Consider the following 19,214-nt stretch of genomic DNA (forward strand, 5'->3'; position numbering starts at 1 on the left):
CCAATAGCTTTAGTATTACATACGATCCTACTAAAGGTATGTGCGATCATATACTTACCTAATCCATTGACACAGATTCCTTGTCCATCATTGGCTACGAACACGGTTTCACTGCTGCTGAGTTTTGGCTTGGCACCCTGCTGCTTTTCGAATCCGAACTTGTCCGTAATTTGAATCGATTGTACTAGCAGCATGTCGTCTTGCGGAGCCTGGCGTGTGGTTTCTCGGCGATGACGTACTGCTGCATCCATCAGCGCACTCATCGTAGCGTTAACCGATCGGCGCTTGCGTCCATACGACACCATCGAGCGCAGCTCCCCGCCGAAGTCGTCCTGATCGCACTGTACCGGTTCGCAGGTCGGCATGCACGGTGTGACGAGCGCACGGAACTGTACCATTTCCGACGAGGGGAACTTGAATGCATCGAAGTGCGAGAGCAGGATCTTGCCAGAGTTAACGCTCTTGTAGATTGGTCCCATGATGAAATGATCCGTCGGACAACCACGGGCATCGATAAGGGTAATTTCGCTGCTGTCCACACCGTCCATCGCGACCAGCTCGCGGACAAATATTTCGTATGGTGACTGTGGGTCCAGAATTTCGAAGCGAAGCGCCAGGGGATCGCCAACTTCGGCCGTGCGCATCATTTCGCTGCCGTCGCGCGTGGTAATCTTCATCACTACGTTGGGCGAATCCACAACCACTTCCTCCGACAGGGCCGGTTCAATATCACCCGTAACATCCAGATCGACGTCGTTCGAGACGGTCTTGTTGGTCAGATCGTACTGACAGGTGACGGCCAAACCCAGATCAGAAGACGTCACGATGGTGTCGTGATGCTGGATGACCACATCGTTCAGGTAGCGACCCAAACCGTTCTGGCGCACGTTACAGTCGATATCCTGATAGCCCATGCGCAGTTCGAATTCCAGTGAGTTCTTTACATCAACCGAGCACGAGTTCGGTGATCCCTTCGCGTATACCTTGCCGTCGAACAGTTTGGAGGTACGAATCTTGGCAATCATATCGCCGGCACGGCATTCGATCGAAACGTTGTAGCACGAGGATAGCTCGTAGGTGGCAGCTTCCGGTACGTCCAGATAGGGATCCTGAATGTCGGACAGCGTGGCACGGCTGTGATGGGACAGTCGGCACACCATATCGCCGGTATCTCCGTAGTCGTACGAGTGACAACGGTAGGGTGAGCTGAGGCACAGTTCGCGGCACTCGTCCACGCTGGCGACGTCCTGGTACACGGAGTCGACCGTTTTTAAGATGCGTCCGGATAGGCGCTTGAATTCACACAGCTTTGTCGGTTCTTCGGCGCAGTTGTTCTCCAGGTAGTCCGCACCGTCATTCGTTTGGAAAGCGGAGGATCCGGCAAGCGTGATACGGTCCATGTCGGACAGCTCGCAAGTCATCGTGGTCTGGTAAAAGTTGGCCGAACTAGAGAGAAAAAATGAAAATCGAGAAAACAACCATATGCATGAGTATGAATGTTTAGCGGATCGATTCGACCATTACTCTTTAATTTAAGGTATATAGAAAATTTGGTATTGCCACATGTTATGGTACATGTAACGGCAGGAATGTATAACCCTGTTATAACAGCAGGAATGTAACAGTTCTGCAAATAGATGGTCCGTTTTAGCAATCAGGAACGGTAGCGCTAGCAATACGAGAGCTGTGATAGTGATCTGGCTGGCAGGGTTCACAAAGCAGAGAGCTCGACACTTCGTGCACTGACATTCTACCGCACCGCACCAACTGTGTTCACCGTTACATGAGTTTGTCATATTCAAATCAGTAAAATTTAATCTCGACACCGATTGCCTTCCGTTTGCATACAGTGCCCTATATTGTGTGAAGCAACAACCGGTGCAAAGGGAGCATGGCATTAACGATCCTAACGGGGATTGAATTCTAGTACAGTCGGTATGGTGGAGCAAAGACCGGACACGTTAGCGCGACAGGCTTTCGCTTGCGAAGGACCAGGTCTCATCTGCCCGGTGTCGCGGCGTCCAATGTGCGGTAGTAATTATAATAATTGATCAATTTTCATCGATAGCGGATGGAGCCTACCTACACTGGACTTCGAACCAGGGGTCGTCTTGCCTTGTTTACTGTGAAGCAAATATGTTTCCGGGTATGATCGCTGGTCACCGATAACCACCAGCACCGGTAACGGCCAAAGTACATCAGGCACAGATTGCAATAACAAATATAGTCCGTGACGTGCGAGATGCTGATGGACTGATGGGTAAGAGTAAAAGTTGGTGACCCATAACCGGAAGGTGATCGGGTAAATTGGAGCGAACCAAATTGAACGGTAGGTGCTGCAAGTATGTCGCGCCCTCGCCCATCTATTGTGTGGTCTCCAACGCAAAGCAAACAACCGACTGTGACCCACGCCGTTGTCTGCGGTTTTTGAGATGCTTTCCATTTCACGTTGGACCCTTTCTCCACTTTTACGCTTTAGCATTTCGTTTATCGTACCGCAATTGATATTATCTTTCTGGTCTACCCGGTTGAACTGGGCTTCTGCGGTTAGCACGTTGGTGCTTGTGTTGATACGGTTAACATTGAACGACCAAAAAACGTATCGCGGTGTGATTGTTACCGATGAGTTTCGGGTTCCTTCTAATGGAGTCATTCCCCTTCGACAAGCTCATAAATCGAAACGATTCGAAAACGAGGCAAATTTTTAACGTTACGTGAAGTTGTAATTTTTCTTCTTCGATAAAGCGTATTGTTAATTTATTCTTTACGATAAAGGCGGCATCTTCTTCGGGCTGAAGGGGCCCCAGAAAGAATACATGTGTGTAATCAAACCGGTGGCACCGAACAGTTGGCTGAACAGTGCAGAGGATATAAAATGATTCAACCCCAAAAATCCTTTACCAGTGTGTTGGAATGAGGGTTTCGGGTTCCGTGATAAAAATGACCCGGAAAAACGAGTTTTTTTTTAGCAATAATGGTTTCTTCATCCGTGTGTTTTTAGGTTTTGCTACTCTTACTCTATGAACAGTCCTTGTTGAAGAGGTTCACATGGCATACGGAATCTTGAATTGAAAACAAAACAGAAAACAAACGAAGTTGGAAAGATATTTTGAGATAAAAAAAACACACACACACACACATAATCCTTAGCAAGATGTGTGTTTGAGTGTGTGAGTGGAAAAGGGGAAATCGCGAAATAGACCTCCCATCGAAAGGTCATTGATCAATCGCGCACCCTACACACTGGGCTAGTGGCGTGTGATCGCACGCAGTGGCGCGCGCTCGTTCGCTGATCCGGAACCCTATGGTGCCATTTAGTGCTTGTTTGGTTTGAGCTATTTCCGTTGTACACGTTTCGACTGGTGCTGATAAGCGCTCTTGATTTGTTTAATTTACTATCCATTTTTCAGGCTCACAGACGGGCTCATCTAGCTTTCAAACAGGTAGCCGTTGCGTAAAGCGGACCGTCCCCAAGTCAGCGGGTTATGTTGCGCAAGCGACAGTGCAGACTGCGGATTGTGTGAAAAGAAATGGCAACACACATAAAACTTCTCATTCGCGTTCACCCGGTCGCGAGGGATGGAAGGGCGATTGAAGGGGGGGTGCAAAACCATGCACGCAATTCGTGGTTTTGTCTTGATTGGTTTGGGTGCTTGATCGACCATCCGCGACCGGTGGACAAGAGAAAGAAAGATAGGTCATCGAACCGGAACGTCCTTGAGGGAAAGGGCGGTGTAAGCGTAGCAACAGCGGCAATGATAGTTAGGAGTGCGAGATACAATAATAATGACACTTATGCTCAGCCACAGAGGAACGCCCGTGTAAATTGAGCTGTTTTGGTGGTGCCGGTAGCTCAACGGACAAAGGCTGATGACATCGTACACCACCGTACCAGCTCTATGCCGTTCCGGTGGTTTGCGTTTGATGATTGATTACAGCAACAAGCCCGCTGTCGGTAGTGGCGGAGATCCGACAGCGAACAGACTCGAACGCAGACTGATGGACCTTTATCGACAGCCGGACAGGTCGGATGGGACACGATCGACTGCTTGCAAACAGCAACACGCGCTGGGAATAGATGGATCGATCGATAGAACCGTTCTGACACGGTTCTATTCAACCGTTCGAGGGTTGTACTGCCGGGTGGGACTATCGGCGAGTGCGGGTGAGTGAGCATTCAGCAAACGATTTGTTCGCTGTCATGTAACAAGGATTACCATTCGAAGGCTTCGTTCTGTTGCTGATCGCAATAATTGGCGATCATTAGAGTCGTCGCCCGGTTGTCGCATGGTTTTGTCACGAGTCTCTAATCCTCTCTACCATTGGGTTGTTTTGGTTCGTACGAACTAGCTGGCCACTACCCGTTTGGACTGGGGACTGCATCGCGACGACTGCAAAAGTATGGTCAACGACGATTCGGCAAAATTTGCCCTGACGCGGTGCACTCGAAAGCAGCATGGAATGCTTGTTCTGCAATAGTTTTAACAAGCGCATGCGGTGCTTTATTAAATCAAAATGGCTTTGAATGGGCGTTATGCAAGACGGCGGTCGGCAAAGTAGGTAAACGGAAGGAATACGAAGGAAACTTGGGCAGATTCTCTACATGTTCTGCCTTCTTGCACAAAACCCGTGAAACGATGGGCTTGCGATAGGCAATAATAATAGGTTCGCAGTACATCCGGGGATAGATATTTTTTACTTGTTATTACTTTTATCCGACTTCCATTATTTGCCTTCATGTGAGCGCGAACGCGCCCGCGGTACCAAATCGAGCATAGTGCAAACATACACACACATACACTCTTCACTCCCATCCCTTGCGCTTGTTTCATAAGCGCATTGACATGCGGAAGGGTTTACTTAAAAAGGGGTTAAAGCCAAAGTCGCATTTCCACAATGGACCCCGGCAAGCTCCAAATTGGAAAAGCCAGCCAAGGGTGGGGTGAGATTCTTATCAGTGAAAGAAGTTGAGCAACTCTGGTTCTGGTGCAAGGGAAGTGGGAGGCTGCAAGGGATAAAATATAAAATATGTACGGTTTGGTTGGTACAAAGTGCGCTTAATGGTCTTCACCCTTCTCGCCCTTGTTTGCTAACAATTGTGGCGAAAGATGTCCTCCTATCGTTCCGTTGTGTTTTTTTTTCTTCTTTCCCTTCTGGTTCGTTCAAACATTCCGCTTGTGCACCATCTCTCCAGAGCTGGCGGGAATGGGCAATCCCCCCAATTCTCCTATAGCGTTAGCTCGTTTCCGGCCCGGGCGCATAACCACGCGGTGAGTTCGTTTGCCGTTCTGCCCAGTGCTAGAGGTCGTGGTTCAAATAGTAATTGTTTCCCTGCTGCTATCGTCTAACAATAATGATATAGTACGAGCTTCCAGCTGCTTCTAGCATCCTTCTTCGGCCATACTTCACAATACTCCCATTATTGTTGTTACTAAAAGCGGAAGGTGATGGACCGTGCGCAGCCATGTTAAGAACCCGGTGGATGGCGTTCTGAAAAAGGGCGTTGCGCAAGCTTCGTTTGCGATCGAATTCGAACACGACTAGATTTTGCGCAAGGTGTGCGCGACTAGACATGCGGTCAGCACCGACCGAAAGCCGAAGGGAAGAATATAATTAACAGGTTGTTATGGATTCCTTTTGAAGATGGTTTAATGCTCAGCACAAGAACGCTAACCTGCACCGAGCATTGGCGCTCGGAATCGGATCGGCGTACAATTACGATACGGCTCTCCGCTGTCCGTGCACAAATCGGACGCTCGGAGAGGTGGCCCTCGGTGTATATGCGTGGTCCGCTCGTGTTCCTTTTGTGTGTGATCCATTTTGTGCTAATAAGACAAGCTTCATCACCCTTCGAGCGGATGAAAAATGAATCGGTACAGGTTGTTGTACCGCTGGGCCCTCACTCTTTCTCGCTCTTTCTCTCTTTTGTTGGGGGAAATCCTCCCGTGGTAAGCACGTAGCGGTGGAACCATCCGGAGTGTCCTAACCGTAACTTCTGCTTGCGCGTGCCGTGTACGATCTCGTCGAATGATTGGGGAGTAATTGGAATGTCAGTAGAATCGCGCACAGACCCACATGCCAACACGACAGGCCACCCTTTCTTGGTCGGTAAGGTTCGGATCCGTCCGAGGCGGGCAGACGGTTCAGACAAGATCTACTAACTGCTCGATGGTTATCAAGCACCGAAGTCATGTCGCCGGAGATAGTCGCACACCGTACCGCACACGCTCTAACAATGGTGCAACGTGCACGTAATAGAAGGAGGCACGGAGCTTGGTGCAGAAGTCATCATGCCGGCGACCTTAGCGAATCCTCCACACTTGAGTAGCTGGTACAGGTGAAGAGCAGCTGTAAGGTCTAATCTGCCGGAATCGATCTTTTCCGAACGCCTGCTACGTGCTGGTGGAGATCAACAAACCACAACGGCGTATGTAGCTGCCATGCTCTAATCCGTGTACCATAATTTACCACCATGCTTAGCTGATGGTTGCAAGTTAATTGAGCATGAGTCTGCCTTCCGGCAACGACAAACGAGCCTATGCGCAGGGATTTATGGAAAATGTCACTGCTATCGTTAAGGTACGTGCCGAGATTTTGGGCACCATTCTGGGGTAAACCGTTAGCGTTAGTTGAGTTGTCTAAAGGTTCGAATCTTACACCAATCTGCTAGGTCTGTTCTAGCTGTTTTATTAGCTCCGTAAAAAGTGTAACGGTAAACAAAATGAATTGCTCAGAGCGTTTTGTGTTTTTACTCTAGTGAGCAAAGTTTTACATAATATTTCCATCAGCACTGGGAGACGTAATTAATTCACTTGTCAAAAGAAAATTATACCAGCAAAGTTTGCAATCGTGGAGCGCTTGCGCGGCAACTGTGTGGTCGCCCGAAAGGGGTCAAAATCCACATTACTCGAATTTGCTATGTTATCGCGTTTTCACGGAATTTGTTACTCGAAAACATATCGAATGAAAGCAATTTAGATAAGATCGTCCCAACACATTATTTAACAAAAGGGCATAGGCAGCGCCGGGCAAGGGTTCGCTGAAACGTGTTGACAAGCGTAAATAGCGTACCGAACGGAGTACTGTGACATGGTTAGCTTCTCAGCCGCCTGAAAACTGAAACCATTTCATGCAATTTAATGTCTGCTAGTCGGAAATGTAAGTAGACACATTTGGGCGACACTATAAATCACTTGGCACGACGGGAGAAAACGGCGCTACGCCTGTTCCTCTCGAGCGCAGGTGTAATAGCCGTTCTTTACGCGCTCGGTAAGACAGACGCGATGAATGTTAATTATCTTCTCAACGCAAAAAGGCGGCAGCATCATTGGGGCCGCTCAAGCCTGCTTGCGCTATCGGGTTAGCATTCACCTACTTTGTTTGCACAGGATTTTAGTCGTTGTTTTTCACTAACCCGCTAGCTGTATAGTTAGCGCTTATTTCAAGCAATGGACCAACACGTCCGCCCGTTCCTGATGGCGGTGAGGATTAGTTCAGTAAGGAGTAATTAATTTGCCACTATCACAGGTACACGGATCATTAGCAAGTGTATTTATTTTATTTCTGTAAAGGCGCGTTTGACTCGTGCCGAGTTTTATTTGATTGTTCCAGCGCGAATGATCACGGGGATCTCAAGCCACCAGGTGCCATGCGTCTTGGAAGGATTCTGTGGCGCTCTATATTTAAAAGCCAGAAATACAAAACGAAGCTGTGGCTGTAATCTTGTTCGTGTGGAGTAGAAAAAAAAGTATCGCAGAGACAACTGTTGAACTAATGTTGTAGTGGGACACTTACTTAGGAGCGCCCCCTGGGCATATGCTACCAAGCAGTAGCAATGAAGCATAAAACAGTAACACAGCATAAATAATGCATAATTGTAATTGAGTAATCAAAAGCTTTTCCGTGCCGCCTGGTCAAGCAATGGGATCGAGGTTGGTTACACATGCCACTTCTTCAACTGCCTGCCATCGGTTGGATGTACGGAGCCTGATGAATGGATACCGGGTGCTACCCGTAATTGGGTCAATCGAAAATGATGTTGAGTTTTCTACGCCACGGAGCAGAAATGTGCTAACGGGGTACCATCTCTACGAGATGATGTGTTTCTCTCCCCGTCCTTCATCGCATCCCGCGCACAATCGATGCGGTTGCACCGCTGAGATCCCCACAGCTGGGTAGCCAATTTCATTAACACCTTCTCTTTCCGCGCGAAACGTGTAGCAAAGCTGTGGCGTGTATGCATGGGATTGGGATTTTTTATTTTCCCGTTGGAACACCGGGACGTAGCAGTACCGGTACACCCTTCGCTTTGCTCTCCTTAAGATCTCGATTGCGTCGTACGATCGAGCAGGCCCAAGCGGCAGGATGATGTTTGGATTGGGAGGCTGGGCCCGATATTTCCCATTCCCTTCGAAGCCCGACGTTACAGTTACCGCGATGAGCTGATTCTGGAGAAGTAGTGCATATGGAGGGAACCAGTTACAAGGTCGTAACGCGGACACACCTGGCATATGGGTGGTGGGGAAATTTGGAAATTTACCACAGGAAGCAAAAGTATTGTCGGATTGGTGTACACATGTTTGTTATGTAGTATGCACATGTTTTTCACTGAGTGGCATGTAAATATTTGCCAAAGCTAAGAAACTAACCCATATTCAGTTTAGCCTCGAAATTACACTTCGTTGTCAATTAATGCGTGTATCGTACTCGGTGACGATGAATATAATTTCACCCATATGCCAAAGGCTCTCCATTTGTCAAAAAAAAAAATCCAGTATATCGTTAAATTGATTTTCTGTTTTCTGATAAAAGAAGACCTATTGTGCAAAGACTCAGCCCCCATCGTTTAACGTTCCAGAACAGGCCGGTCAGACCGCTGCCGGCAAGGTGAAGTGCTATCACATTTCCCGTATGCTAATGAGACCATTCGGAAAGACGTTCATTGGAATAAATCCTTCAATTTTCAACGCAAAGCATAGTCGAGCGTAGCGGGAAGTGCATTTGTGCACACTTACCCCGATCAGTCGATCGGGTTCACGCGGGCGATCGTTTCGCGACATGGCATCGATTGTATCGCAGGAACGGAAGCCCCAAGCCCACCGGCGTACGCTCAACAATAGATTGATGGAAGTGGAGGGACATATTAAGCAGCTTTAGCAGCTCGTCCCCGGCGGCGAACCCTTTAAGACGGGTCCGGTTTCTACGTCTACGATTGTCCTGTCCTGTCCCTTCCTGTGTGCGCCTTCCAGCATACGCTGGCAATGGGGATCGATCAATCGCGATATCACATGACAGAGGGACATGATTTATGTTTGGCAAAGAGAGTTTGGATTCTCGCTGACGTGCATCGGCTTCTTTTCTAACCCCTGCTTTCTGTGCGGGGTGCTGCTACTGTGACGGCTGTAGGCTACGGCGATCATTAAGGAACAATTTTCGCTCTGGTGGAAAATAAATCGGAACCAAAGTGTAACCAGTTGGGGTGCCAAGATAGCCGATCCGCCTCGGTTCGGATCGAAGCGGTGAGGGACGCTTAGTCAATACGTGACCAGAAAGCGATTGCTACACGGTCACGCAATTTGGCGCCAACCGCACAGAGCGATCGCCGTAGGTGGTAAAAAGATACTCCTACTTTTTGCAGATATTTTGCTGCCCCGGATGGGATGGGAAGTGCTCATTGGTGAAGAGATATGAAATTAAAAAAAGAAATAGCATCTCAAACGTTCTTTTACCGTTGTTGACAACCGTTTGACTAGCGTTGAAAACAGACAAAACAAAAACACACACACACCCGGGGACTGCCTGGTACAAGTACGATCCAAACAATGTGTGGCTTGCCGAACAGGGATTGACAGTTTATCTTTTGCCGCCGCGCAAAAGGGTTCTTGCAGCTTGCTAACAACAGCGGTTGTGGCAAATAATATGACAGCTCGGGTATGATAGCATTCGACACTCGTGCCGCTCACTCACATTGCATGCGGTCCCCTAGATCAGAGAATGTCAGCCGCCTCCGGAGGATCCCCGCTGGTACGCTGGGAACGGATTGTACTGGAACCATGTCCAGTGTTTCCAGGGTGCGGGAGCTCACTATCGATACCTGCAACGTGCCAACATATCGCTGCTCGCTAAAAAAAACAACTTGGAAGCGGTGTTCCAAGTCTAGCGGGCTTATGCTTTCTAGTTGCGCCCGCCTCCAACACACTCGGGAAATTCTCACCCCAATTCCCCCATATGATGAATTCCACCGGCACAGATGGCCATCCGTTTTAATTGGACTTTCTACGGTCAACTCCCGCTAGAAGACACTGTGGACACTTTGGGCGGCGGGATCTAACCTAGAGCAAAAGGATCGCAACGCGGGAGTGGCCGCGACAGATCGGCATCGTGAAGATCGTCCCATGATCGCGTGAGCACGATGCGGTAAATTAATTAGACTTTCTCCTTCTCTTATCCCGTGATGTACTCGGGAGGGCTGCCTTATCGCTTCGTCATCAGTCGTACGGGTTGGTCCACTACGGTGTATTTTTTTTAAATCACTGCTCTGCATGAGCTTGAACAATCATGTGCTTCTGGAGATGATATTTAAAATTGGTCGGACGGTGTGGAGCGTAAAACGCTCAAACACATGCAATCACCAGAATGGTAGTGTTGACCCAAAAAATTAAGGTGTATGATGATGGTGTACTGCAGGCTTAGTTGGGGTTTAATAGAAGTGGCCGCCTTAAAAAACCGCTAGAATTTTTCGCACAGCCTTCTGCATCCCCGGCTACTATTTGAAGTGTAATGAAACGACGATGCACACGATGGCGGATGAAACGCACTGGTTGCGATCGCGGACCGAGCTGCTGCTTAGCTCTGCCACAAGGTAGACACAATGATTGTGGCTGTAGAACTGAAGCACTGTTTTTTTTTTGTATGTGCTGAGTTGTTGTTTTGTTCCTGGCCCATTGGATAGTAATTAGAACCGTGAACGGGCCAGGGCGACCAAACGAACGGTACATTTTACGGAACTTGGGCGCGTCTCTTTGGTCCGGGTCGCGGCACAAGTAGATAGGATAATTAATTTTCTGCCAATTAATAAACACACACTAATTTCATATTATTTAGCGCTCGCGCGCGCACACGCTTGTTCCCATTTACCGGGCGCCCGGAATAGGACGCAGAGTGTCGTCCAAGCCAATGCCATGCCCGGTCTCGCGATATCTCGTGGGAGACTTTCAATGGGCGTGTGTGTGAGCCCACAGTGTGTGCTAGAATTAATTATGGAACGTCGTTGCAGAATGGAACGTCTATTGTCCATGGACATCCTCTGGAACCTTCTTGAGCACGGTGGAAGATGGTGCTGCGGTCATACTTATAGGGTACGATAGTCCCTTTAAGTGGCTTACACACTATCACTTCGAATGAAAGGCGAATTCATTGCTGTTTTTCCCATCCCACAGTGGGGAGTAGGGCGAATATAAGGAGGTAAAAAAAACATACACATGCCTCTACCTCGGAAAACCACGGAAAGTGTCTGTAGCGGACGATAATGATAGTAACAGGTCCGCATCTCGACGGTCAGTGCGCTATTGGGGCTGTTGCTTTAATTTCTGGCTTAGAAGGCCACTCGTGGGGCCATTCCTTTAGGATGGATGAGTGGCGCATTTTTGTTCCACCTCTAACGTTTCACGAATTTAAGTTACCCAGTGAAACATGTTGGATTGTTAGATGTGGACAATGGTATGTTCTCTCACGCACCCGGTGTGTTTGGATTCGGTCTCCGGCGGTCTCCCGTCGATCCGTTTTGGTGCTCGTGACCAACTACGAACGATGCAGTTGTTGCAGGAGGTTGACAAAAGGAAGGCAAAGAACGAAAGATAATAAAAAAAAATCGAAATCCCACTGTAAGCACCATCCCTTTGAAATTTGACCTCGCTCACCGGGTCGTATGCTGCAGATTTGGTGCATCGGTTCTAGAGGGAGACTGTTTGAATTTCTGGAACAGGCCGTATTCTTTGCAATTAAGCAACATGTCGGTCCAATTAGCTTGAATGTGGGTTAACCAGAAGAACGGATCGCAATCAGGGCATTGCGTTTTTTGTTAGGTTTGTTTGCTTCATCGCTTGATCGAAAGGGGTTGGAAAATTATGCTTATCGGATTTATGTAATACCATTTAACAGTGGGTTTGCACGCGGTAAAAATCTAACCCGACCGTTAAATCAAATACCTTGCAGGCAGGTGCGTTGTTTGGACAATCGATAATCGATCTCGTTTGCTCTTGATCAATACAATTCGGTTTACCGGTAGGATAGCATCGAGGGAAGGAGAATGGGGGATAGCTTAGTGGGTCGACACCATGTTTGTTGATCGAGCGATCCACTGCGATGTTCGTACTAGCGGCTGGTTCGCTGTGCACCCGAGCAACGATTTTCCGATTGAGCTAATTTTCTAGATTAGTTGCAATCAAGCCATATCGCCGGGTGCACCGATTCCCTCCCCTTCGGTTCGGTCCCGCGTGGTCTCTTGCAAAATATACCGCTAGAAGCTATCCCACATTTTTCCCGCTTCAAGATAGTTGCCTGTGAGTGTGTAGCTCTGGGATGGATCTCGACTAGCTGCTAATTTGGTTTCTGGGTTTGGGTAACGTTGCGATATCGATTGAACTGTTGCCCAGACATTGGGAGTTCCTTTAACATCCTATAGAAGTGCGAAAACTATGCTGTTTATGCCATAACATCGGTATTCTTCTTTTGAACTCGTAATGCGGTTAACTGTTACAGTGATGCACTGCGCAACCCAAATGGTGTCTCAGTGTCGTCTGGTGAATGGCGTTACCCCTTAATTTATCGAGTACTGAACTCGAATATCACATTTATGCTTATCGTTTTTCGGTACGAAAGCTAGATATCGGCCAAAGGTTAGGTCCTTTGTAGCTATGTATAAATTAGAAACCTATTTACTTCGAATCAACCAACATCACACATATCATCCAGAACGAGTCTGCTCTAGATCGGTTGCGATAGCGAATGTGGTTTGTTCGCGTTTCGCATCTGGAACGCTCCGGTAACTGTAAACTAACCTTCAGCCGCACTATGCAGTTTGGTGGGTGCCATTCTGCTTCAAGGGGTGGCAAACCAGACCGGAGTGAAAACACCAGCACGATGATCTTAGTGCTTGATCCGTTTGTACCACATTTGCCAATGCCAATTGTCGACCGTACCATCGCTAAACCAATACACTTGTTTTAATATTTATTTAAGCAATCAATTTAAATGACCCTTTCCAAACAGCGGTCCGGCGGTCTCGTTGATAGCGTCATGCCCGAAGCGCTGGTAGTTTGTTATTTTTACCCTTGCTGGCCGCGCTTTACCCTTCGTGTTCGCTTTCTTTCGACGGAAGAAACCCGATGAAAGCTTTCTTGTACTTCAGCGCGAGCGTAATGTGAGGAGGAATGAGCCCGCGCGAGCCTGTTGGGTGTACGCTGAAATCAGCGGCTTTCATCACACTTCGTTTCGTGTGCGCCTATGCGCGGTCAACTGGGGGACGAACGTTGAAGGATAATCTAATTTATATTTCAACGTCGCGATTCATTCGCTTATATACGCTAGTGCTTCGTATGCACGGCATAGAGCTCTGTTGGTTTGCGTATGTTTTTTTTTTCTTTTACTCGAGTTTATCGATCCTCCCATTTTTCTCCTTGTTAGTGTTTGACCACAATCTGCCATGCCGGTTTATGCTGCTTAGCAACGTCACCTCAGGGGATACATCAACGAATCTCGCTTCCAGTTTGGGCGGCAGGACCGGAATGGAAGCACCAGTGCTTTTGATGCCCGAACTTTGTTTTTTCTTCTTCTATTGATCAGATGAAAATTTAAATCATGCCTTAATTTGTCAGCCAAACGCCGCCTTAGATAAACCGTGCTCTCCTGCCCATGGAAACGGGCAGTATTTGCATACAATGTTAATGCTATGGTAATTTTGCTTTCCTAGAGCCTTACACTCCAATTTAGATTCCTTGTCTATGAGCGCATTCTGCGCTAGAGCGTTGGTGCACACAATGATAGGAACGAAGGTAACGTGTTCTTAGCTTCCACCGAAATGGAATCGAAACGGATCAGCGCGCGATGGTAGAAAACTTGGCGCTGTTTGCACGGTGCTTGCCGTCTGTTCACCTGTCGCGGGAAGTTCAGGAAAATATTAACTCTACCACTTAAGGAAGTTTACACTGTATGATAAACAAAAGTGTGGGTAGGCGTTTGAAGGCGATGAATTGTTTGAAGTGATTTGAAAACATTTCTACCAAAGCGTGTAATCGTGAAATCATACAAGCGCGACACAAAAAAAAAACGGAATAGAAGAAAATCTTCACTCATAAAAGTGTTTCCTAAGAAAAGGATAACAACACAATAAGCAAAACTAGTGTGGACTCAATCCGTAGATTCGAGCCGGTAGTTGTTAGAGAAATTATGAAATTTATGATTATTGTTGTTTTCTTATGTGCTGTATTCTGCACTCGAATCAGCATCTAGAGACGTAATCTTTCTGTCTGGGATGTCTGGGCAGATTCTTACCGATGTGTAGAAAGAACTTCGTACCACTTGGCCGACGGAAAAAAGGAGAGTTGGTTTCGCGCAAATTGAAGTGAAACATTTTGTCAGGTCTAACGATCGTTTAAGTCTCCGGTGCAATTCACCAGCCGGGAACCGGTAGTTCGCAAGCTGTTTGTGCGTGTGGCGTTAATTGCACTTCAGCTCGATTGTTTCGCTCGATTGCACTTGCTTCGAACGGTCTTCGCGTCTCGGTCCGAGTGATGTTTGTGTGACGCTTTGCGTTTCAGCCTTGGCCAGGTATTGCAGTCTGCAAGAATGGTTGGTGAACCGGCTTGCGAATGGATTTGCCTACCATTGGTCCTGTAAGCACGCCGATCGTTAAGATCGCCATCCTTCCTGAAAGCACAGACGGCCAGTGAATGAATATAATGAGGTCGGTTGTACGCAAAGCGTCACTTTGAGAGTACACAGACACAGGGCCAGAACTAAGCACCGGGATGGCCAGAGGTACAGAACCGTTTTGCGGTTGGATTGAGCAGAAAGGGCGAGCAGATGGTACTTAATGCGACAATCTCACCTATGCTCGTTCATAACTTTTGCTACCTCGATTTTCGCATACCTCGTTGTCTTTGGGTGTTCTCTTTTTTGCTCTATCCTAGAGGTTAGCACTTGGTCTGTTTAGCACCACTCTGCCATCCACAGTTCCTACCGGGCCGGGGTAGTTTATTTGCATAAAAAGTGATCAAGTTGACAGAAATTACATAAAAGGGCAACTGTTGCAATTGTTTTGCATCTTACCGTTGCTGTTGGCAATAACCCGATGGTTGAAAGTGCCTGCGCCTTGTTGGAGTGACCAAATCGCACTTCTTTAATAATGTACTGGTCATGGGCGTTGGGGTCGGCAGCGCTGCGGTACGATGTGAAACGCACCGGTTTCGGTCGCGAAATCCATTCGAACGTCACATGGTGCATGTTCTATTACTGCACCCGAACAGGGAAGTGCCACAGTCATCAAGTGGCTGTAGATGTAGTATTTCAGTGACCGGATTCTTCGACGGGTTCTTGTACGTTCTTCCGCGTACGGGTGCAGACAGAACGTGTCGAAAGGAGCAAAATGATACTGGAACCATGTTCACAGCTATGTCGACCACATTTTTTTAAACTACCACCAGAACGACGGTCGTACAGCAAGCGTTCGGCTATGGGGGACGGATGGCAAAACGGGTGGTAAAGTGTTGTTAACTGTTGTTAGCTCAAAATACCGATTGTGCCCCTCGAATGGACATTGCAAAAGATAATTCCACAAAAAAAAACACACACACACACACACAAGATACAGGAAAGGCATCTCGCACTAACGGTAGCTAGGCCGGTAGCCGCAATACCGAAGGGTTAACTCAATATCTTTTATGCTTCTGCACACAGATCAAGTTGCCGCACGTTTTCGCGAGCGAAGGCTCAAGGAGGAGGGGGAAAAAAATCTTCCCTCGTGAAAGAATTCGGTTTTTATAAAGCAAAAGTGTGTATGTGTTGCACGAATTGAATGGACGACGGTATGGGATGATACTGTTCGCTGTTACTCTCGCCGTTGATTGGTTTCGAGTGATTCCGAGCGGATGCAATGCTGTGAACAAGATCGCGATCATGCGCACCCAACCTCGAAGCGTGTGATGTGGCTTAAGAAAGGTTAATAGAATAGAACACGAGTATGCTAGAGTAACAGCACGAAACCCGTAAAAAGACAAGAAGCACGTTTCAACCTTAACCAAAGCTCAAGCCCCGGTCAGTGATGATCGCTAGGATGGGACGACTAGGCGAGAAAGAAATGTTGCTTAATAGTAGCAATATCCGATGTTGTTAGTGTAAACGGTTGAGTTGTTTAGGTTGTAATCATAACAATAAATTCACCGCATGTTCTGCCCCGTACAGCGAGACGGGACCGCGTGATCAACTCACTTCCCTGTTCCCGGAAGCATCATTCTAGCTTTCGATCACTTTTATGCTTTACCGTGGATAAGGTAGTTCTAGAACTGAGAACTTTGACCATCGCGATAGTCACCGAGCGGATGCTGGAGCGTAAATCGTTTCTAGAATGGTTCTCCCGTATGTCATGTTCACTTCCGTCGAATGATCGTTTATAGACCACAGATTTAACGGAGAATGCGAAAAAAAAAACGGAAAACTTTCAAAAGAACTAGCCAAGGCTCATTCACAGCATCAGAAAAATGAAGCGTACAGATGACGGGGCCGGACAAATGGGTACGCTAGAATTACTCTTATTTTCTACCAGAGCGCCAAGGCTCGGACAATGGCCAGAAGGAAATGAAACTTGTTTTGATCTGGAAAAGAAGGAATCAGTTGTTTCATTTTCGTGTTGGCAATAGTCTTTCCGTTTTGATGCGATTAGTTCGAAAAAGAGTCACATTTGGCACCAGCTGAGGGGCAGCCTGTTACTAACCGTGTGCCAACCGAGACATCCATAATGTAGCTAAATACAATGTGAAATAAAATGGCGAAAGTGAACACACGGAACAGTTGCAATGGGTCATGATTTCTCTATTAAGATGATGATAAAATTTAAGTTTTATGATTGCGCCTGCATAAAGTGTGCAAAATGTACTGATGAGGAACGGAGTCTCCCGGATGTAGACTCACGAACAACAAGAGCTATCTTTTCCGTTTTGGTTTTCTTTTCTGATACAGTGATATTGCGATCGTTGGCTTTTGGTCAACGAAGAAGGTCCAATGTAAAAGTTTACCGACTGTTTAGAACAAAGTTACTGCAGGAAATATACCACAAATCGATTTAAAGTCCCATAAACGAAATGTTAGATAGTAAACCAATTCTCAAATATTGAGGCACAGCAGGTAAAGCGAAAAATTTGAAAATCTCCTGTTGGTTCTTGCAAATCTAGCTAGTTTGACCATGAAAAGGCAACCATCTGAAAAGCCGATTAGACTTTTATGATCTTTGATCGATTTCGTTAATTGTGAACAAGGGCGGATCATCAATAATAGTAGATCTCGATAGCAATGACTTGTTATATATTCCCACACTTTGCTGTTCGTAGAATCGTAGAAGTTCAATGCAAGACAGAAGATACGCACAAATACCATTCCCAATTAACGGTAGCGTTCTCCTTTGACAATTGCTGGAGATGATTTAGCTGTCGGGTGTCATCAAAAGAGATGCGCTAGCGAGCAGTCTGCTCCACGTATGTCAGAAGCCGTTCAGCGTAAGCACGCTCGTTAATGGGACTTATTAAGAAGGCTCACGAAGTCCCACCACTCGTTTTGGGTTGCACTGCCTCTCGAATGTGGATGGTTGTTCTAGTGACGTAATAATCCTCCATAGATCGTTTGAGCGAGCGGTTCTTTGCCTCTGCTCCAATGAAGTGTGTCACTAGCATCACACGATCCAGTTTTGGTGGCGACGAATCACGAAATATCCCAACTGTCCGACGGATTCCGCGGGACTCAAAGGAGTTGAATTCGTGCAGCTAAGTTCAAAGCTTATCGGGTTCGGTACAGTTGCTTCCGTTCGCGGCATCATCAGCATAAAAAGGGCACGATCCTGGCACCGATCGCGCACCCGAAAGGACTATGAATAATTCATAGATCGCGCGTGAACGAAACCGCACCACCGCGGGTGCGCTCGATCGAACGATTGATGATGGTTGAAGCGATGGTTCCTGGCTCCTGCTGTGAAGTCTCTGAGATGATAGGCTTCGCGGATAATTACCATCGAACGGTACTCTTCAAACAAGCACGGGCTGACTGCTGATTGCACCAACTCGTCGAGGGAAATTGTAATTTTCTCGTTTTATCTGTGCAAGCGCATCAATTCATATACAGTGCCATTTGATGAGCACAGCAGCGCCGATTAGATGTAAGTGTAGAACAAGCTCAGGTTTTTTTTGTTGTTGTGCTTCTTGTTTCCATCACGGTTTTATTCCTCGCAGTGTAGTTAGATGCGCAACGCTTGAGAAAATCGATTGGTTTATTATAAATTCCATTGGGCAGGGAATTGAAGGCTCATTTTGGACGATAGTTTGTCCGCTATAGCTAAGGAAGCGGAATTATAGACAACAATTGCGATCGATCTTATTCTGCCGCATGTTTGTCTTTCTTTTTATCGCAATGATGTCGACACTTGTTACTTTGTCTACAAATCGCATCAAGTAACTCGTTTGTTCTTGAACATTTCTTCAACACATACACACACACACACACACACACACACACACACACACTGACGAGTGGCCGTACATCTCTGTTGAAGGGTGTTTAAGCTGACTGGACGATAAGTTATTAAGCCACCGGGTGTGGGCATCCGTCTGTGAACGGTCACTCAATCGCAAACATGTTAACGATTGGCATCGTGGCACAGTGTGAAGAAAATGCATCGCATCTAATGCGAAGCATAGCGTGGAGGAAGAAAATATCTTCGAAGAAATCCCCATCCACGTACATCATATTCTAATAATTATAGTACCAATAGTTTTCCCTGCACCATTATGCCGTTTTCTGCTGAAGTATGGGTTTTTAATGAGCCATTCTGATGATCGCAGCATCATTACTTGATGCGTCGCGTTTGCTAATTCAACGCCACTGAGCGCACTTGGATGATCTCGGAGCAATGGTACCATTTGTTCTGCTCTGGCTGAGTGATGGCTGCTGTTGAA

At 47.1% G+C, this 19,214-nt stretch overlaps 1 protein-coding gene across 1 annotated transcript in view; it reads right to left on the reverse strand.

Moving 5' to 3' along the window:
• The window catches only part of LOC128719080 (uncharacterized), a 29,747-nt gene that overhangs the window by 235 nt on the left and 10,298 nt on the right, over positions 1–19,214 (reverse strand). Inside the window, exon 4 of the mRNA XM_053812700.1 lies at positions 59–1,446. Within this exon, the coding sequence (XP_053668675.1) occupies positions 59–1,446 (1,388 nt within the window). The remainder of the gene's footprint in view (positions 1–58; positions 1,447–19,214) is intronic.

Source organism: Anopheles marshallii, chromosome 2 (assembly GCF_943734725.1).
Source record: "Anopheles marshallii chromosome 2, idAnoMarsDA_429_01, whole genome shotgun sequence".
NCBI lineage: Eukaryota > Metazoa > Arthropoda > Insecta > Diptera > Culicidae > Anopheles > Anopheles marshallii.